Source organism: Malaclemys terrapin, chromosome 4, assembly GCF_027887155.1.
Source record: "Malaclemys terrapin pileata isolate rMalTer1 chromosome 4, rMalTer1.hap1, whole genome shotgun sequence".
NCBI classification, from domain to species: Eukaryota; Metazoa; Chordata; order Testudines; family Emydidae; genus Malaclemys; species Malaclemys terrapin.
In genome coordinates, this window is record NC_071508.1 from 139640145 (window position 1) to 139662803 (window position 22659).

A 22659-nucleotide genomic window follows, 5' to 3' on the forward strand; every position below is an offset into this window, starting at 1 on the left:
AGCAAGAGAAGCAGTGTGATTGCAGCCCTGGAAGGAAACCAAAAGAGTTTCTTCTGGGCAAAGTACTGGCTGAAAAGATAGGCTAAGGAATTTTGAGCAAGAAAACGGCCTCCTGTTTGTTCCCACTGTGCACAGTGAAGAACTTTGTACACTCTTGTGAATAAACAGGATTGAACAAAGAGATACCCGACTCCCATCATCAATTTCTCCTCCTAATGGAAACAACCTAGCAAGGCCTCCAAATTGGCTCACCACTCAGCTGAAAAGAGGCAACAACAAGATTCTGGAAGTGCGTTGATATGAGGAGTAGTAAGGAAAGATATGGGACAAAATATGCTAGCTGCTGCTTGGGAGAGTGGCTTTTCCTATTCCATGATCTATTTATATTTTTCAAAACAATTCAATAAAATAATAAGTGATAAAGAGAAACATGCAGGACACAGCGATAACACTGACCACTCTGCTCAGGAATTGACATTAGAAATCCTTCATGACAGGTACTCAACTTTGATGCTGTTGTTTTAATCCTGGGTTCAGACAACTGCAAGTGTTAACCAGTATCAAAGGAGTTACGTAGATAACCACAGCAGGAAGTGAACTCAGTGACTTGTGGCAACAGACAATTTGGTAAACCAGAGAATTTGCCTTCTGAGTCAGTGTCAATTCTAGATAATTGTAATCTTTAAACATAGATCAACTTCCGTCTTCTTTTCTTCTTTTCTAATTTCTGTCAATTCTAGATAATTGTGATCTATAAACATAAATCAACTTCCATCTTCTTTTCATCTGCATTTCCAAACTAAGTGTTGAACACAGAATACTGAAACCCCAGGCTGTCCTTCCAGCATCTGACCCCTCTCTTGCAGTTTCATTCAAAATCAGCGTTGCAGACACCTATCCCCAGTCTTGATTTTGACCTCCGTGGACAACAGCAGTGTTTAAATCATTCTTTTTTTCCATTATGTGCATCTCCAACCAGGGGTGCTGGAACAATTTTTACAGTGGGGGTGCTAAGAGTCATTGAACCAAACGGTAAACCCTGCATATGATAGAAACCATTTCAAGCCAGGGGGAGTGGCAGCACTCCCAGTTCCAGCACCTATGTCTCCAGCAGGCCTGAAGTCTAGTTTGTGATCCACAAAAATAAGGCAGAGCTCCCCACACACCAGTTTTTGGAGGAGGGTCTGAGCTGTAAGAAAGTGTCTGAATGCTCACATTGTGCACAGAAGCTAGCAGTCATCTCCCAGTGAGCACCAGCTTCCTCATTTGACTGTCAAATGTGAGGGGGGCCTGATGGTTAGAAGTTCTGGGCCCAGAAGGCAGGGATAAAGCTATCCCGGGGTGCTACCAGGCCTTAACCCTGGAGGTTACCTACATTGTAGAGTGAGGCTTTAGTACAGCTGGTACTCTCCAGAAAACCTTGGAAAGCATCTAGACTTCAAATCTCCAAGCCTTTGGAACACCGATCACCAGTTCTATCTATTACCTACACCATCATCCCTTGTAATGACTCCATTGTCTTAGGGCTCATCTAAACTTACAGCACTGTAGCACTTAGTGAAGACTATATCTTCTCCCATCAGCGTAGTTAATTGACCTTCCTGAGAGGAGGTAGCCAAGTGGACGGGAGAAGCCCTCCTGTTGACATAGTGTTGTCTACCTCAGGGGTTAGGTTCATATAACCATCTCACTCAGGGGTGTGGATTTTGGTAGTGTAGACCAAGTATTCCTCTTCCCCTTGCCCTGAAGCCTGGTGCAGAAAGGAAGATCTCTGCATTTTTCCCTCTGTACCTTTCATGGTTTTACCTCCCCTTTACACCGTTGCTCCTTGAGCCTGGGTTTTTAACATGACTTTCCCTGTCTCCTTTCCTGTTAAACCAAACTTCCAGCAAGCTGGTGCAGGATCAGGCCATATCCAAGAAAAGCACACAGATATGAACTCAACTAGAGTTATAGTGATGGTGCTGAAATCAGATATACCATGCTGCTCCTGGGGTAAAAAGGATGAAAGAGACAGTCATATTTCATGCTGTAATTCATCCAGCTGGGATCCCAAGATCTCCAGCTGCTTGGAATACCACTAGCTACACTCTAAATGTTATTGTCCACTAGTGACAGATCAGACATCAGCCTTCTGTGTTAAAATGAACCCCTAGCTACACACAGCCAATGTGAGTCACGGTCTAGGAACTTGCATAATGACATTTCCAGTGCAACCAAAAATTAAGTTTTTCCTTTTCACAGAGTCCTCCACAGAAGATGGGTAACTAGGTCAGCTTATATCAAGGAGGATTTTGAGGGGGTATATTTTATAGAAGTTGATGCAGCAGAAGCAGGGGCCAGATTCATTCCTGGCATATCTAAACAGAATTACATTAGGGCTGATAATGAGTAGTGGGAGATGGAAGTTGGAAAATGAACCTCATACAGCTCTAGTTACACCAGCTGGGGACCTGGCCCATTAGCTGTAAGTTGGCACAGCTTTGCTGATTTACACCAGCTCAGAATCAGCCTGCCCTTCCCTCTAGGGTGACCAGACAGCAAGTGTGAAAAATCGGGACTGGGGTGGAGGGGGGATAATAGGTGCCCATATAAGACAAAGCCCCAAATATCAGGACTATCCCTATAAAATCGGGACATCTGGTCACCCTACTTCCCTCCAGCCCTTTACAAATATTTTTAAAATGACACAAAACATTGAAGGGGAAATAAGGAACAATTTCCTGTTTAAAGCACAAAATGTTTTTTGCTCTGGCTTCTACACAGGCTCCATGTGCATCTAGGTTGTTTTTTGTTTCCCTACAGCAGCAATGCTCAAAAATATTCCTGGAACAGCCATTGACCAAACAAGACCTTATGTCCTAAACAAGCACTTGAGAATGGATAGTGGCAACCTTCAGGAAATTATGGAGATGCACAGGATGCAGCCTACCTCACAGGACACATACACAGATGACTTCTAGGGCAGAGGGAGCTGGGCAAAGCACAACGGTGGTGAAAAGCAACTTGAAATAGGCCCCAAACTTCATGATGCTGAATCACAGCATAAAGCCATACACAAAGATAAACTGCTCCTGTGCTCATTTATCCGATGTATTAACTTGTAAAAAATCTCAACAGGCCAACTGTTTAGCAGATCAAATATCACGGTTAATTTGACACCCTTTGCCATTCTGGCAGGAGGGAGAATTTGATTTTGGTTTCAGGGATGTGCGTCTCTTGTGCTCTGCATTTATTAGTATCACTAGAACTGCTGAAAGTTTCAAGCCAGGCCCATTAGTGAGGAGGGATGGTCCAGAAGTTTGGGTGCTGGTCTGGTATTAAGACGACCCAGGTTCAATTCACGCTCTGCCAGCCTTCATGTGTGATCTGTTCCATTCTATATCGGCTCTTCTACCATGCTTATCACTGTAATGTCAGAGTACTTGGGCAAATCACTTAGTCTCTCAGTGCCTCATCTGTAAAATGGGGTTAAATGTTTCCTGCCTTGCAGAAACGCTGGGAGAATAAATACAGTAGAGACTGAGGTGCTCAGACACTATAGTAATAGAAGCCATATAAGTAACTTAGAGAATGTTAAAAGCAGGAGCCCTCTACCACCTGAGCAAGTCTCTTAACCGGCAGCTATAGTAAGCTATTATCCTTTCATAAAGGTCAGCCACTAGAGGGGAACAAAGACCTGCATTGTACAGTAACTCCTCACTTAAAGTCATCCCGGTTAACGTTGTTACGTTGCTGATCACTTAGGGAACATGCTAGTTTAAAGTTGTGCAATGCTCCCTTCTAACGTTGTTTGGCAGCCTCCTGCTTTGTCCACTGCTTGCAGGAAGAGCAGCCCGTTGCAGCTGGCTGGTGGGGGTTTGTAACCAGGGGTGGACCGGCAGCCTCCCATCAGCTCCCCCCTCCCCTAAGTTCCCTGTGCTGCAGCTGCCCAGCAGGCTATCAAGGCAGTTCAGCTGTCCCTCCCCCACTGCCATGTGCTGCTCCTGCCCTCTGCCTTGGAGCTGCTCCCCGAGCCTCCTGCTTGCTGTGCAGGGAGGGAAGGGGGGGCTAATGTCAGGGTGTCTCCCTCCCCCTTGCTCCTGCGCCCCGCTTACCCCTTCTCCATATAGAGCAGGGAGGGGACACGGACAGAGAGAGAAAGAGAGAGCTTGGGGCAGCAGCTGCTGTCTCAACTTCCTCATCCACTTAAAAAGACAATGCACTTAAGAGTGGGTCAGCTTACTTAAAGGGGCAGTGTGCATCTCTCTCTCTCCCACATGCAAGGTGTGTGTCTGTCTCTGTCTGCTATGCTGTCTCCCCTCCCTCGTGTTTGTGCTGCCTTGTGTGAGAGGCTACATTAACAACAAAGGGTTAACCCTTGAGGGCTCAGCCGAGTGCTAGTTCATCATTTAGCAGCAAGACATTCCCTGGGAAATATCCCTCCCTCTTCCACCCTCTAACTTCACCACCTCAACCAAGCTTCACAATCATCATAGCTGTGAACAGTATTAAATTGTTTGTTTAAAATGTATACTGTGTGTATATCTATATAATATATAGATTTTGTCTGGTGAAAAAAATTTCCCTGGAACCTAACCCCCGCTATTTACATTAATTCTAATGGGGAAATTGGATTCGCTTAACATCATTTCGCTTAAAGTCGCATTTTTCAGGAACATAACTACAACGTTAAGCGAGGAGTTACTGTACTAGTGTGTGTTATATGGGAACTTCATATATAAATACTGAACTGTGCTAATATCTGTGGCAAATATATAAATTCAGTTATTAGCACTAAAATTCCTTCTTACAGTTCAAAAATAGGTAAAGAGCAAACAAGCATGTCAATTATTCATTGGAATTTAGAGGCCAAAAACATCCTTTTGTATCTAGTTACAAAGAGCTGCCTTTCCTCTAAAGTGGAGATACTTTGGCACTATTGAAAGTACGACATGAGACAGTGAGAAGCGACCAATCAGACTATCTGATGAAATGGTCTGTAACCAAAAGCAATCAATCAGAGGCTGCAGGGAGCTCATGCTCAAGATATACGAAGTGTCTTAGTGCTGCGAAAAGTGACTTGCTCTCTTGAATCATAAATAAAAATTTCTGGTGCAGGCACCTGAAGCAGCAGCCACCTGGAAAGTGACAGATGTGTAAGGAATTGAACCAAATGGCATATATAAAATTCTGTGATGTAAACTCTCAACAGTTCATCACAGACTCCTGGTTATTGCTCTGAAATTGACCTGCTCATAACCTCCGTACTTTAAAGTCTTCTTCCTCCATGTCCCCCATTTCAGAAATTCCTTTCAGGGCACAGCTTTTTGTAAGCAATGCTTGTAAAGTGCAGAAAGGCAGTTCTGCTCTGGTTTGTGTTTCATGAGCAATAAGCAACGCTAGGGTGAGGAAGTGTTGTAGGAGAGAGATCTTTATGCATTATGCTGAGGGTCTACAGTTTGAAGGAGCTGCCTGGCTTCCGATTACATTCCTAAACACTCTGGTGTCTTACTGAATTAGGCCCCTCCTGAAACCTGACCCTCTTTCTCCAGTTCCACTCACCATGCTACTATTTGCAGTTACATGAAGATCACTTAAAGTAACACGTTGGAAAACTTATTGTGAAATCACTATGAGTATGGCTCCCTGATTCTTTGCCCCAGCCCTGGCCCCAGCATGGGGCAGAACAACTTGGGGGTGACTCTAACTTGCACCAGCTGGTATGCTGAGGTGCCTGTTGTAATTAATGAAATAAATATCATCAGTTTAACCCCCCTTCACCTCGTTCTGACACAAAATAGGTCATATTACACTTTGTACTTCCTTGTGTGATTAGCGTTTACTGTATCACATTTTGCACTCTGTCTCAGGCTTACATAAGAATCCTGCAATGTATGAAAGTACAACTATATCTATTTTAGAATTGTTTTTTGATTAGCTGGCATTTACACACCTGAGGAGGTAGCCTTTCCATGACATAAACTGTCCTAAGCATTTAAGAGCACTGATCTAGCACTACAAATACTGCTCTTGAATTTCCACTGCTTTGAAACACAATCTTTATTTTTTCCCTTTTAAATTGTTTTGAGAGATTTCCAAGCCAAAGACAGCTTTTAATGAGAAAAGTGATCACCTCTGGCCAGGGCCTATGTATTTCGTAGCATGATCCTTCCTCAGTAGATGGATTTTGTTTTTAGTGGTGCTTTTAGGAATACAGGTCTGTCTCATCTTACGCGGGGGTTCCATTCCGCGGTTAGCGCGTAAAGCAAAAACCACGTATAGCCAAAACCCCATTGAGTTCAATAGCGGGCGAAATCGCCCGCACTACAGGTATAATATTAAAATTGTTGTTTTTCTCTCTTTTGTTTTGTTTTTGCCGACCGCGTAAAGTTGAAATCGCGCACATTAAATGCGCGTAAGATGCGACAGACCTGTATTATGGATGTGCTGGCAATTTTGTAAACTGTATTATCTGCTTTATATCCCACAGAAACCTTCCACATTAATTTTCAGAGTTTCATTACTAGATTACCTTCCTTTATAGAGTTGTTCCTATGATGCTGCATTTATTTAAGCCAGTGTTTCACAAACTATTAATTACTTATTTTAGGTATTTATATGGTTTCCCCCCCCAATTAACAGAGTATCTGAGCACGTCACAATCTTTAATGTACCTACCTTCACAATGCTGCTGCAACGTAAGGAATTAACTGAGGCACTGATAGGCTTAATGCCTTGCCCCAAGTTACAGAAGAAGATTGTGGTGGAGCAAGGACTTGAATTTAGGTCTTCTAAATCCTAGGTGAGTGCCTTAACTCCTGGACTATCCTTCCACTCCTTACAGCAGTGCCAAGCAGCCCCAATGTGGTAGGTGCTGTATGCACATACAGTAAAAGACAGTCCATGCCACCAAAATTTTACAAGCTCAATAAACAAAGGAAGGGTTATTATTCTCATTTTACAGGTGGAGACCTGAGGTGCACAGAGACTGAGTTGTCCATGGTCACACAGCGATATATGGCAGAGGTGGGAACTGAAGCCAGATTTCCTGAGTCCCATGCCAGAGCTTTAAACACAACATCATCCTTCCTCACACTGTTTGTTGGGACCTCCCCAAAGCGGGTCTCCAGGCAGGTCAGGGATTTTCCATTATAAACATTCAAAAATGAGAATTTTCTAGTGATCCCCTTGGGAAAGTCAACATTACCTACAGTTAGCAATAGGACTATCTGAGATACTGAAGATATTTCCTACTTCGCTCACACAGAAGTAACATGGTATCTGATGGTACATGCGGAGTACGGTATCTCTTCTGTTCTGGAAGATGAGCATGTGCTAAATCACGTAGTCTCAGAGGGAGCATGCATGCTGCTTGCCAGCCTGACTGTTGAACCAGTTAGGGAATATAAGGAGCGGGTGAACACGTCAGCACTGCAGTTCTTACCCTTCACCCCAAGGTAACGAAAGGATCCTGTTAGATTCATAACCATGACTCTTGCTACTCCACTCATCCGCTTGCTTTCCAGTGTGTCTGTCCCCCCCCCGTTGTAACTTTTTTGGATGCTTTTTAACTCCCACACTGAAGGAGAGTGCAGTATCCCCTGTCCTATAGGGTAGCCTGGGGCAGGCCTTTCTCACTCACTCCTACTGAGGCTGTTGCACTGTGTATACATAATTATACAATAATTGGGCCAGAGAGAGGGACTGACTTTATAGCTAGGCAGGTAGGACACTCTCCTGCAATGTGAGAAACCCGAGTTCAAATCCCTGCTCCAATTATTATTGAATTATACGTCAGGCAAAGGGGAGTCCTGAATGCAGGTGTCCCATATACTAGGTGAGTGCCCTCACCACTGGGATAAAACTTATATGTAGGCCTAGCAGAATTCAATTTTTATAACCTTAATGGATAATATTGATGGTTATTTTTAAGCCTTTTAAAGATTTTTTTATTGATTTACATTTTTCACAGTTGTGCAAAAATTATGGGTTTTAAGGTTGTTTTTAATTTTTATTGATTTAGCTTTTCACAGCTGTGGGAAATTATGGGGTGTGTATCACACACTACTTCTTTAATGTCAGCAGATGCTGAAATTCAATAAGTTAAAGCTTTATGACTGTTCAAACACAACTTCACATGTCACAACACACAAAAAGAAATCTCTTCAAATCAAAACTCTAATGACTTCTCAAGCAGCATATTTCTTACTTTGCCTATTGGAAATTTCAATTATTACTGATGGAAATATTTTTACGTCGGTTTGTGGGTGTATGGTGAAATCAACGTTTACCGACAAATCTAACCCTTTCAAGCCCTCTTATAAGGAAGATACTACATTCTCCTCCAATCCTTTCCCCATTCTGTGAATCTAGCCCCTTATAAACTCCCAGAAATAAAATGTCTTGTGTTGAATGAAATGTTTGTTCGACCCGATTCACCTACATTTTTTTCAGAATTTTCAAATTCAGTTAAACCTGAGCCAAAATATTAATGATTTTTTTCCATTTTTGGGAACTGCCAGAGAACTGAAACATCAATTCTTCGCACAGCTCTATTTGCATCAATGATATCAACTATTATTTTAAAGAACATGTCAGGCTGGTGTGAGCTGGCATGAAGGGCACAGAGGACACAAAATCAAGGGAACTTACAGCTTTCAGGATCCGTACTGCATCCTGCTGAAGCCAGGTTGGGTAAACAACTTCATCATTCAGAATGGCTTCAAAGAGGTCATCTTCATTCTCTGCTTCAAAAGGGGCGTGACCACATAGCATCTCGTACAGCAGCACCCCCATAGCCCACCAGTCTACATCAGGACCATAGAGCATCTCCTGCAGAATCTACAATGGGGAAGGGGGAAGGGGATAAATATTACTCACTGGGCTTAACAATTGTTTTTCTAAGTGGGGGAGAAAATGGATTATGGAATATTAATGTGAACAAAACATATCACCGCACATTAACTAAGGGTATTATCTTCTGTGCTTGCCATTCCTCCTTTCTCAGAGCCCCTATGTGATGTGCATGTCCAGCTGGCAACCCATTGATTTACATCTCCAGTAAACAAGGGGTCTGCCAGTTGTACTCACTTACCAGACGTGCTTAGGAACAGACTCTTTAAAATAATGTGCTGAGCAGGAACTGAAGAGTTTTTCAGTCAAATTGTTGTAGTGAGGTGGATCAGCTGGGTCTGTGGCTTGAGCCTCTTCACTCCCCTTTGCATCCCAGAAGGAAAGGCTTACATGGCTCCAAAAACACATTTCCAGCTCGAGTAGGGAAGGGGTGTGAGAGCAAAAGAAGGCATGAGTGTGAGGAGTGGGGCAGAGGAAGCATGACCACAGAGCATAAATCCAGCAGCGTTACGGAAGCACCTACAGGATCTGGGAGGATCTGGAGGGAAGGTGCTTCTTAAAGCTGTGTTCATTCATTTTAAAATTTGACAGATGAATGATGGGGGGGGGGAGACAGACAGAGGCAGAGAAGGGAGTTGGGGAATGAGGGAGACAGCAGTCTGCTTTCAACCACACTGGGATGGTACCTGGTGCCATTTGCTGTAACCAGTATTTTGGCAGCTGCAATCTGGCATCTATGTTTTTCAAGATGCATTTTCTTTTCCTCCAGTGGAGCTGACCCCCGCCCCCCGTGTCAGCCCATAACAACCTGCAGACTTGTTTAGCCTTCACTAGCCCATGGGGCTGTAAATCTCAGTGTGCTTCTGAGACCAACCTTTCCACCTGTCAGCCCCATAAGATGCAGCCAAATTAAGTGGAGATCTCATTGTGTTGCTTTTAAACCAGATCTACTAACAGCTCAATGGATTTTTCAATGAAGAAGGGTTTCCTGTACCTCTGGAGCAATGTAGTCTGGTGTGCCACAAAACGTTGCAGTAGTAATTCCATTGCAAATCCCCTCTTTGCACATGCCAAAATCTGCCAACTTGCAGTGGCCCTCGTGATCCAGCAACACATTATCCAGCTTCAGATCCCTGCAATAACAACAATTATTATTATTATTTCAATTGCTGCATACTAGGAGCTGTACAAACCCAAACGAAGACACAGTCCCTTCTCTCCAGAGCTTAAAATAAAACCGGGACAAACACGTATCGCTGGACCCAGCAGCCAACTGCACCATCATCTTCTGCAAAAACAAACGGTGTGCATGAATTTGGCACTTGTAGAAGAGAGGAATTAATAATGTTGGGTTGAGCCAGATTTAATGTGGTCAGGTTTTGTATGAACTTCCCCACATGGCTTTCCCCACGCACCACAAGTCTGACCTGCAGAACCCCCTGCTAATTCAGTTTTGAGATGCGTTTGAGCAGAGTGATAGTTCTACATAACACAAAGGCCTAAATGTTCTTAGTTGCACTGATTTCAGTGAGGTTGCACTAGTGTATCCAAGGGGAGGATTTGCTGCCAAGAATCTTATTATTTATGTTTTCTTGTCCCATCCCCATGTTACTGTCAAAATGTCCAGCGGCTGCACCCAATCGAATAGGAACTATGCACTTTCCAGTACACCACCTACCCATCTACCGGTATGGAAGCCCATAGTTTAAGCGAAGTTCAAGAAACAGATTCTAGAAGATCAAGCAGTGTAGGAAGCTTGTCAGCAGCTTGACCTTGAGACGGCCCCAGGGAATATTCCACAGTCATAAGTGCAGTCAGGAGCCTGGCCAGATAGCACTGGAGCCATCTGCAGACCCAGGCAATGCTTCCTAGAAATATACTCCAGCTCTTGGCATCTGGCCCCTTATGCTGTCAAGCGTATCCTGTGCACGCTCGCAGATGGGGGGAAGCAACCACTGTCAGAGAGCCGCCCTAGTGATGTTAACATCAACAGCAGGACGCCTGTGTACATGATAGGAATGGGCTGTGTTTCCCCTTCCTGGATTTTGGGGAAAAATTATGTGATTTGGCCTCTCGAACATATTCTGCTTGCAAAGCATTCTGTCAGATAAGCCAGTGCCTTCCTGGTGTGGTACAACCCAAACGTTCTGGCACAGGAAATCTATGTCAGAGATGGGACTAGAACCCAGGTCCCTGGCTAGCATTCTAACCACTGGGCCACCATTCTTCTCTACTATGGTGCCCTGAAAATGAGAAGGCCAGTTATCCCACTCTGTCTCAGATGTCCTATAACCAGAACCACCACAGGAAACATCTCTTAAACTAGCATTGGGTGACCATAGAGTTTATTATCTCTATAATACATATATATAATAATAATAATATATACAGTGGAGCAACTGGCCTCGCTGTGCCAGGCAACTGTGTTAGTAAGAGTCAGGTTCTGCACCAAAGAGCTTACAAATAGAAAAGAGAGTGGGATAAAGGAAAATTATCATCCCTACTTGGCTGACGGGGAACGGTGGTGCAGAAAGATTAAGTCACTTGCCCAAGGTCACCAGAGCCAGGAATGAACCCTGATCTCCTGAGTTACATTGCAGCATTTGCTCTGGATGGGATGTGAGCAAGTAGCAGAGTTTTTCTTTTTAAAATGGTCATAAAGTCTTATGGGACAAAACCAACCCTGGAAGGGATTAGGAGGACACAGAGAGACATATTACGTGTGTTGGGTCATGACAACCTTACAGTGTGGCTTTAAGAGTGGTTTACAGTTAGAGCTCCTGGAATTCTGCCATGCGCTACTGGCACATCAGGAAACATCTCCAAGCATAAAGGCAAGCCCTGTTCACCAGAAATTTGCAGGAAAGTGGTTGAAACAGCAGATTATTCTTTATATCCAGTAAAATCCTTGTTGGTTCTAGGCAAGACTGGCTTGGGGGCCACTACAAATATGCAGATTGGCAAGGCATTTTGATGAATAGGTGAATGCCTTGGAGATGCCCTAAATAAAATCCAAGTGGTTGTAGATTCACTATTTACTACGTTTCTTGGAAACAGCTTGAATGGAAACTATCTACTTAGGTTCTGGCAAGATAGATACATGAGAGAGGGAGGGAGAAACCAGGTACAGCCACAGTCCTTGAAGGCTTTAGTCCCTCTCAGAGGCTGTGAGGTTTAAGCAAGCTTCAGGTTTTATGGTGGAGCTGCAACACCGGGGCCTGTTCTTCCTGGAAGCCATGTCTAGAATCTCCACTGCCTCCCATCCAATGAGCTACAGCAGCCCTGGGGTCCCTGTTAACTGGGAGATACAATATGATCGTTAGAGCACCAGTATGAAAGGAGCATTTGCAGGTGCAAACTCACTGTGTCCCCCAAAGGAATCTGTTTGTGTAATTCCCATTAAATTTAAACCAGCTGCTGCCCGCTCATGTTCTGGAAGCAAGTACAGTTTTAACTACACCAAGGCAAGGCTCCAGCCTGTGGGCTTTCTCAGGCTGTCCCACACTGCGACAAGGTGGACATTTGCGCCTGCTGGCATCTTATTAAGTGATGTGAAATCTAAAGCTCACATTTTATTATTTCATGTGGCCCAGAATGGGGTATTAATTGAGCCTTGCTTGGTCACAAGATGCTCCAAGTTTGGCTCCCAATATAGGATATGCCCAAAAGGGTTTATTTCACTCTTCACTAACCCTATCCGCAGTCAGTGGTTTTCTCAAGTGATGTCAATGGTATTAATCTGTATACTTGCTGCTTTGCATTCACTGGCCCTACTGTTCTTTATGCCAAATGAACCAATGAGGTCACATTAAAAAAAAAAAACGGACAGGATTCTAAAGATTTACAAGACGCTCTTCAGTTCAGCAGCAAGAACTCCAGGAAGCTGATGAAATTGGAAAGTAACCCACTCACAAAGCCCAAATCTACCTCAGATTCCCTTAATGCTTGCATTTTCCAGTCAACATTTTTAGTAGTGTCATGCAGCAATAAAGGGAGGGATATTTTCGAAGGTCATTATGTTATGCAGTTGTTATGCTGTTATTCTGAGGTCATTATGCAATTTTGATGCAATCCTTTCGCAGGCAAACTCCCACTGGAGTTGAGGACTTCGTGCATACTAAGGAATGAAGCATTTGTCTCTACATGTAGTTACAGTGTGTCAGTTAAACGCATCCTTTATTTTAGGCACGGAAGACGTGACAAAAAGGGAGCTGTTCTAGCCTCTTGCATCACAACATGTGGATTTGCTATGTTGGCATTTTAAAGATCAAAATTTTTCCAGAAAAAAAATGTGCAACTTGCCTGGTCCTCTCTGCAATATTTGCATGATTGGGAATTTTGCCATTGACTTCAATGGGAGCAGGCACATGCCTTATATGAGTGCAGGCCGGTCAGTCTGGGTAAAGTCGGATAGTTCAAAAGGTGGTAACTGCATTATTGCTACCTTTGCTCCCACTGAGCAGTACTTTACTCTGAAAGTGGTCACAGGGGCTACTTGCACTCCACTTGAAGAGGGGTAGCAGAATCTGGCCCAATATTTGTACCGAGACCTCATTTTGTCTCCCCCTGTGACACGTCAAAGGGCTTGAGCCAAAGCCCACTGAGATCAATGGAAAAACTCCCTTGGGCTTTGGATCAGGCCTCAAGTGATCTTTTACCCTATGGCAGAGGTGAAAGTAAGCTGGTCTGGTCCGGTCTGGCATACCGGCAAGAGCCAGTACGCCGTGCTGGACTGGACCGGCTTCCGCGGCGGTGCTCCGGTCCCTGCGGGGAGCCCCGGGCCCTTTAAATCCCCGATGGAGCTCCGGCAGCTGGATTCCCGCGGTGATTTAAAGGGCCCGGAGCTCTCCGGAGGCCAGAGCCCCGGGCCCTTTAATTTGCCCCTGAGCTCCCAGCCGCCTCTGCAGCTGGTAGCTCCTGGGTGATTTAAAGGCCCTGGGGCTCCCAGCCAGAGCTGGAGCCCCAGGGCCTTTAAATCTTGAAAGGCCCCGCCTCTTCCGGTTGAGGCCACGCCTCTTCTGGTTGAGGCCACGCCCCCACTCAGGACTCCAGCGTACTGGTAAGTCCTTTAAGTTACTTTCACCCCAGCCCTATGGTATTTTACTAATGGTATTTGCAAACCCATAACTTGAAATCATGGAGAAGTCATTATTGAGTAATAATTTTTTTGAGAGGAAAATCTCATCTCTTCCAGATTTTTTCCAATAATAAGGCATGCACGTGGCCATGCCTATTTTTATAACCAGGAATTACCTATCACACTGCATCATGAGAATGCTTTGCAAATTTCCAGAGCACCAGTAAAGCTGAGTAAGCATCAGCAAATAGTAGCAAATGGTGTCTAAGGAAGACTTCTGCCTCTCTTACGCTGGAACGCAGATAGAAAAACCAGTCTGAACTCCTGTTCTTTTTGTCAATGTTACCACATCAGTAGGTTTAGCGAGAGATTGAAATCACAAATGGAAAACCAGGGTATTGGTTTTTGAAAAAGGAAGCCACAAAATGGAGATGAGAAATAGATCCAACTGTTTTTAACATGAGAAAAACAGCTTGAAAGTTTCAGGCCTGTAAAATAAAAGACAGAATTATCACTATCTTTCAGCTTTAGATGCTTGCTCTAAATCTACTGTTGTGGAACTTTAAAGGGAAAATCAGCAGAGCCAGACAAATTCTGTGGTGATAAACAGTACATATGGGGTACACAGAGCTCAGAGAAGGAACACTTTCTTTTTGGCGCAGAGACAAATGGAATACTGAAGGTGACACATTAGGTTGATTAGCTAAAGAAATCCAGTACCCATATCTGGCCATAGTATTCTTGCCTGGCCCAAGTTTAGAGGGTTGGAATTGTTTTATAGCTCTGCTTTCAGAACATGATCCCAAAACCTCGTCAAGATTTCACTTCAGCCTTCTCTGCTACTTTCCCTTATTTAAAATATGAAACAAATGATATTGTAGGTATGTGCACAGTCCTCCTGATATTTGAAAATGAAGCATCAAAATAAAGCTTTCAGTTTGCAAAACATTAGTTCATCAACCCCCAGTTTTCTAGATAAATATTCTGTTTGTCGGATGAGTGAAATGCTCTATCTAGTTTCCAACTGGCTGTTAAAAGCCCCTGTAGTGTAGGAGCAAATTCTGTTTCAGGTCACTAGTGCACTGAATGTGATGGCTGTACCAACGTAACTATGGAACATGGAATGGTTTGCAAACTTTAAATGCGATAAAACCAGAATGAAATGAAGGACGAGTCGTCATGTGGTGTCATGGCTCCTTAAAAATAAACACAACTTAAAAAGGAGGAGTTAAATGTAATGATATGTACATTAAACTTAATGTAAAGATTGTCAATGAAATGCCCTTTTTGTTGTAGTGATGGCAGACAGCCATTTTGAAATGCTTGCCAGACCCTAGGATAAAGGAATGAGGAACAATACTGTGAAGGCTCCAACCTAGACCTCCGCATTTCTCCTGAATACTGGCATAACAAATGGTAATGTAATACACAGTGAAGTCAGAGGGTCAAATCCAGACCTTGTATAAGTGAGTTTAACTCCATTAAAAATGTACACCAGCCCTCATCTAGAGCCAGATGATGGCAGGTAGCTACTTGCTCGTAACAGAGTTTGGGTGTAGCTGGGGGGAGGGAGAGAAGGTCCTTTGGGAAGGACTGTCCCTCAGGAAACACAGTCCCTGTGGAGCTCCTCCTGTGTGCATGGAGAGTGTGCACACTGCTCCATTCCTTGGGATTGTACAGCCCGCTCCCCCACCGCACAGCCTGTCAGCTTCAGAGGCCAGCGCTGGGAAAGTAGCAGGTGATGTGGGGAGAAGAGAGCCATGGGATGGCCCCATCTTTTCTCCGCCCCCTCTTTGATGTATCTTATGCCCTCAGGACCTAGCCCTTGTGTTGGGAAAGAGAGTGGTGTGTGTGAGTGAGACAGAGAAAGAGAAAGAGAAAAAGGCTCCTTGCACATTCCCCCACTTGTGGACCTCTGCAAGGTACAGGGACTATCAGGTTTATGTTGCTTTATGTACCCAATGGGATAAATCTGATTTAGCTTTAGAATTAGTTCCTGCTGCATCTGTTGAGCTATATGAAATAGTATCTTCACATATAGAAATATTGTTATTCCACGTAATCTTAAAGCCAACTAGCACTTTAAGCACACAGATAAGTTTTTGCAGGCTTTTTTTCCAGGCCATGCCAATGCCATTCACTTTTTAAACAGATCTTGGACTAGAACATAGGAGCTCCTGGCTCTCAGTTTTGCCCTCACCTCACTTGATACTGCTGCCTTGTATCTGTAACTGTTTGTTACACCTGCAATATAACTACACAACAGCACTTGTAAGACCCAGAAGGCTTGGCTTCCCAGGATGGTGTTTACAAAGACGCAATGCCCAAGAGGCTGACTGCAGGTATAATACATGAAGGGATGCAAACACTGATCAGACTTTTCCTGCTTCTGAGACCTCTCTGCATTCATTTTAAATCTCTGCTTCCCTACCTCAGCCCCTTTTGGACAGTGTAATTGCTCAGAAGAGCTTCCTAGGGAAGGTAACTATTTCTAACATGGCTTAATTTTTACTAAGCCAAATGAGGCCTGATTCAGCTCCCAATTAAATTTGAGCGGGTAGGATAGAAAATACAGCCACTGACTAAAAACCTGGCACATCACAGTATATAATCACAAAGCTTCCTTGATGCTACTGGCCCCGAGAGGTGCAGAACCAATGGGGAGCGGTGGGTGTCCTACACCTTTCAGGATCAAGTCCATCAATAAAACCTGCACCCTTATTATACCAATGGCGGCTATTAGATGGTATAATGACAATTTCAAAAAGTGGCCTTAAAAGAACTGAACTACTCTGGTTTATGAAATTGGGCAGCAGAAAAACATTACTGCTGAAGCGCAGATGCTGCTAGAGATTGCTACCTTAGGGTAACCCCAACGATGGTGCAATCCACCCTTACGTACATATATAGCACTTTAGCACACATTTACTTGCTGCACTTTTTCATGGCAGTCTCCTCAGGAAACAGAAAGAAAAGAGGTCCATTTGAGGCATTTCCCAGAATTCCAATGAAAACATTCGCTCATTTACTGTGCGGAGGAAAGCGACGGAAAAAAGTCATTATTTCAAGTTCATGGTATGTATGCTGTACACATCCTGTCTGGGTCCTGAGCCATTGGACTGACAGCCTTGACCTGGAATTTGCTGGCCCAGGCAATGCCATTTACCTAACAGTGCTTCTATTTTATGCTTGCCAAAATGATTTAAAAAAAACAAAAACAAAAACCCTCCATCCTCCTGCCTGAAATCTCCATAGTAGGTGCATAGTAAGCGTCAGCCATAAATATACCAGTAAGATGAAGATTCATGACTGATGGTGCCAAGAGAGAAAGAGGGAGAGAGATTACAAAGCATTAGCTGGGTAGGTCACTGTGACTGAAATAGACCCACACTGAATCCTGGATAATTAAAATCAAACAGCACTTGTGCCAGCTGTACATCTGGGAATGATGAGGTGGATGAATTACCTGACAAGATGAATGATTAATGATCAAGCCCAGTTATAACCAGTTGTCCAGTATCAATCCACAGCCCACCTAGTAGTTAGTATCTGCTAAAAGGCCCAGCCAGAGCTCTGTTCTGGTAGAACTGGAGCTGGTTTATTGAAAAGGATTCTTATTGCACCGAGGGAGAGGGAAATGGCCCGAGCCTGTCATTTTGAAACTAGAGGCTGGCTCAAGTCAAAGCAACTCTTTCTGCTGCCTGATCACTAATCACACAACTACCTATGAAATCTACCTTCCCCAGGCCCAGAGTAACAGAAGGAATATTTCATTTCTGGAAGAAGCAGAAACCAGTTGGCAGAGTTGATCTGGATCATGTGTGCTGATTGCTGCTGGGAATAGCTGGGACAGCAAACTAACCTGTACCAATATTTGTAATGACTAATAGGGTTTTGTGGGGAAGGAGGAAATCCTGAACTGAAGCTAAATGTTTGGCCAAACAAACAGGTCTCTCCACACCCATAGAATATACATCTGCAGTCCTCACTTCCCCAGCCCACTCAAATCAGTGCAAAGACTTCCATTGACCCTGGTGGGCTTGGATCAGGTCTTTAAACAAGAAAACCCAAACATTACTGAGGCTTTGATATACCTATAAAGACTTCAGAGAGACAAAGTGGGTGAGGCAATACCTTTTATTGGACCAACATCTGTTGATGAAAGAGACAAGTATTCGAGCTACACAGAGCTCTTCTTCAGACCTTCCTCAGAGCTAAAGAAAAGCTGTGTAAGCTCAAAAGCTTGTCTCTTTCAACAGAAGTTGGTCCAATAAAAGATATTACCTCACCCAACCTATTCTCTCTAACATCCTAGGACCAACACAGCTACAACAACACTGCAAGCTCTCAAGGCTTCAGGCTGTTTGGTAGCACTTCCTCTATTACCCCTTTCTATACAGCAGCAGGAAAGTGGACGGTAAATTATGAAATATTCTGGGTGGGATTTTCAAACATACTCAATTTTGGCCTGTTTCCACTGAAGCCAATGGGACTTTACTACCTACTTCAATAGGTGCAGTGTCAGGCTAAACACTCAGTATTTCTGAAAATCCTCCCTCCCCTTTGTATATAGCTTCTGTTTACATTAGGAAGAACAGTCTCTAGGATACAATCTCACTGGCTACAGAGCAACGCACTGGGGGCATAATGCACTTGTCTATACAGCAAAGCAAAACAAAACAACCAATCCCCTCCCCTGTAGCAAGTTTCAGATCTTGGGTTAACTGATTCAGGCTTGTAGGGCTTGTGCTGTGAGGCTAAAACTAGCAGTGTAGACATTCGAGCTTGGGGGAGGAGAGGGGGGCGAGTCTAGGCTTGGAGACCTTCTCTCTTCGTCAGGTTTTCAAGCTGGGCTCCAGACCCAGCCTGACTGTCTCCACTGCTATTTCTAGCCCTGCCACGCAAGCCTGAGTCCGTTGAGACTCGCTGCTCCTGTGTAGACATACAAATATTTTAAAATATTTACAGGGGGAACCTGTCTTCAGATCCAGTTACAATAAAAGCCAAGACCAGCATCGGCATTATTGGTACTCTCTTTTCTAAGACTCTGTGGAAGCTAAACAAAAAAAATCTTCCGGTCTCCTCTGAGCTCTCTCTTGCCACAGAAATCGCTTAAAATCCATTAGTGAACTCAAATGGAGAAATATTTGTCAGAACCTAGCAGATGGGATATTGTCCAACATTTTAGCTTCCCTTTAACATAGATTATTATTGCTATTCACTCATTAACGGTGATTCACTCCACCCCAACGCAAGGGTGCAAGTATCCTGGCTTTCTATGGGTGGAACAAAGTGAGATGAAATTCACCCCACCCACCGCAGTGCCAGGACGCTGGGCTACTGTGCAGCCCATCCTACATCTATAGGAACGCCTGCCCAGCTGCTTAGGCAGCCCGCACGTAGCTGGGCAACTTGCTTTGCGTCAGCCCTCCACACTCGAGGCAGATTTCACTCTGCTTGCCCAAAAATGCCACACAGACACACACAAAAGAGATGCCAGTCCTGAAGAGCCTTGATTCTAAATGCCACACCTATGAAGCAAAGCAGTGATGTGGGAGTCGGCACCAAGGGGACAGGTTACGTGGCAAAGGTGGTTTGAACAACTGGCTGTTTTAGAAATAGATTAAATATGTATAATAAATAGGTGACTCATTCAATAAAACAAAGCTGTCTTGGCTGACCCTCCCTTCCCTTTGTAGGAATTGTAGTGGAGGTGGGTCTTGAAGCAGGACTCAATGAGGAGAGGGTGGTGTATGGGGAATGTATGTCTTTACACGGATCATGATTTGTCCCTCTAGTAATAGGAACAGCAGATAGGGCCTATAAGACAATACCGGGGACTGGTGATTAACTGTGGTATGCAGTGAAGATGGGGATTTTGAAGGCACCATCCATGAGTAACATGCGCCCGCCTGCCAGCTCATTCTGAGTCAATAATTGCATGGTTCTACTAGATTCACATTTCCCCCCCTAAAACTAGACCTTTTTGATGAACAGAGGTTAACTGTGAAGGTCTAACACTCACTCTTCACCAGATTGGAACTGAGAGTCTACTGTTCTCAGACCAGACTATTTAAAACCAAGGAAGACTTAAGTTTCAGATGAATCCTTCTTCCATATAGCCCTTGTTCAGGACGTGCAGTCAGGTGTTTGTATTGTGAGTCACTTTTCTTCACTCCAAAAACGTTTTATTTAAGCTTCTTTTAATCTAAGAAACAACAGGCAAGAAGGAAAGAAATCTTTGCTGGATGGGTGACTAGAAAACACCTGTCAAAATCTGAGATTACGTATTCTACCCTCAACCCTCCCCTATTTGCACAATATAGAATTGCATAACCATTAATATTTCCTATTATAATCTGAGGTTTGAATCCATCTTAAAACAAGATTTTTCAAAGCACTTCTGGTCTATGATTGTTTAGGTATAATAACCCAGGTGAGCTCTAAAGTGCATTGTATTTCATTCATGTCCTGATTAAAGTTTAATGCACAACACTCAGAAGTCCTATTTTTTCCATCATTCTCCCGTCGCATTGCTGTGTTTATGTACAATGGAAACTGAGTGGCTCTTAAGCTCTGTATGCATAGATATGGTCAGTAACAAGTAACCAAATTGAACAGTATATTCAAGGGTTGGCACCAATATATTCTGGAGGTCATTCATTCCACCACATAAGCTAATGAATTATCTGAATTATTAAGGGCAAGGAGCACTTGGCAAGAGGAAAGAATAGGATGGTACTATGTTCCTGTCTCTGCATTTTGAACATACAACACACACACACTTTTATGAAGCCCATGCCTCTGCTCACAAGCAGAATCAACCATATTTCACATCACAATTGGCTCTCAAACTTTTCCCACATTGGATCTAATCTTAAAACAGAGATCCTCTCTTTCCCTCCCAGCCCCACACCTTTTCTGAGGCAACTATATCACCCAGTTACATGATAGCAATGTAATGGAGACAAGTGCATCATTTTGTCCTACACATTTTGGGCCAGTGCATATTCACTGAGTGTGTCTAGGACTTCACAACCATTAGTACCAAATAGCCCTTTGTTACCCCGAATCCTCCTGTGATGGGATAGTCGGTCCCTTATAGGCAGTAGTGCCTAATGATCAGCCCTCCCTGCCACATGGCATGGCCCTTTAAGGGTTTGAAAGGGCATATGGATAGAGAGGAGAGAGTCATGGAAATGAGTGGTGCATGGGAGGAAATCCTGTCACTTTATCTTTAGGGGCCCAGGGCCAGGAGCACTGCAGAGAGGCAAAGCCCCCCTCTCACTCAACTGATTGGGAATGAGCTGGGAGTGGGGGACTAGTATATATCACAGCAGACACCAGCAGAAGGTGGCTGCCAACCCTTATAAGCCTGAGGACTAAGTGGGACCAGCTCAAGGAAAAGCTTCCTAATGTCCTATAGCCAGCTAAACTACAACCCAGCTCCAGCAGGACAGCTGGGGATTCCTGGTTTAAGGAGGAGGAGAATAACCCAGCTCCAAGAGGAGGGCAGGGGGCTCCTGCCATAAGGAGAAGCACACAGACAGAGGTAACCCTAAGGGTAACAGAGCTTAGAGAGTGAGCTTCAGAGGAACCCCAAAGGACAGAAGAACATTTTGTTTATTTGGGACTTTTGTTATGGACTATTTTGTACAAGGTTTTATATGAAACCAGCACCAAGAAGGGTATTATTGAGGGTATCAAGAGGACCCAAAGTGGAATTACTGGCTTCCTGAGGCAGGGAGTGCCTGGAATGCCACACTTAGCCAGAAGGGGCACTCCAAAGCAGTCATGTCCCGTGACAGCTGGGCTGCTCTAATCAAATCATTCTGAAGTTGGTTCTATCCCTCCCAACTGAGCGTTTGCTATCCCTCACATTTTGGCGGTGTCAGCAAATTAGATCATGGGTGAATTTACTCCAACTAGAAAACACTCAACAAAGAAATACACAGTAACAGAGTTTATCTCCTGCGCAGCAACCCAAACGGGTTCACAGGGCAATTCAGCCTGGACAATGACGTGCGTAACTGACACTTTTGTAGGATGTTTGGAAGAGCGGCCTGGCTCTGTTGCTCGTGTAGAAATGCTCCCACATACGCCATCATCCAGATGCCATAGTCAGAGGCCCCTGCAATGCGTGATAGGTTGCCTTGCCCAGCACTTTTAATTTAAACTTTCTATCTCAAAGCAAAGTGCTCTAAAGGTTGAACACTGCAGACGCCATTTTGCATCTTTACAAGACAGAAAGCTAAAATTGGCACCTGGCCACCAGTGATTTGCTACTAAAACATGCAGCGAAGGATAGCTTCTTTCTGTCCTTAGTTGCACCATGGTAGCTGCAGCTCTTCCTGGCATTTCACTGGCAACTGTACTGACTTATATAGGTGGAAAAACGAAATAGAGAACCAAGCAGATGCTGGTTTAATTTCTTCACCTTTAAAGAAAATGTTAAGATACAAAATTGGCTCTGGCCAGCTGCTCAGACACCAGCAGGCCTCTTTTTTAATAAGGTAGTTTTCAGATATATGGTCATGGCTGTCATTAATCCTTCATGTTCTGGTCTCCTCTCCAATGGTGTTGCCACACACTTTCCTTACCTACACCTGTCAGTTGTGTTTCATCTTGTCTGTGCTAGCTTGCATGCTGTTTGGCGCAATGACTGTGCCTCATGTGGTGTTTATAAAGCATCACACATCTATGCATTGCTCTGTAAATAAAATATTACATGACTCAGTTCCCAAGCC

General features: G+C 44.0%; 1 protein-coding gene across 1 annotated transcript in view; it reads right to left on the reverse strand.

The window, feature by feature from the left end:
• Nucleotides 1–22659, reverse strand: part of PRKCH (protein kinase C eta) — a 172263-nt gene that overhangs the window by 17176 nt on the left and 132428 nt on the right. The window contains exons 11-12 of the mRNA XM_054028325.1: nt 9830–9968; nt 8635–8823 (exon numbers count right to left, since the gene is read on the reverse strand). Of these exons, the coding sequence (XP_053884300.1) occupies nt 8635–8823; nt 9830–9968 (328 nt within the window). The remainder of the gene's footprint in view (nt 1–8634; nt 8824–9829; nt 9969–22659) is intronic.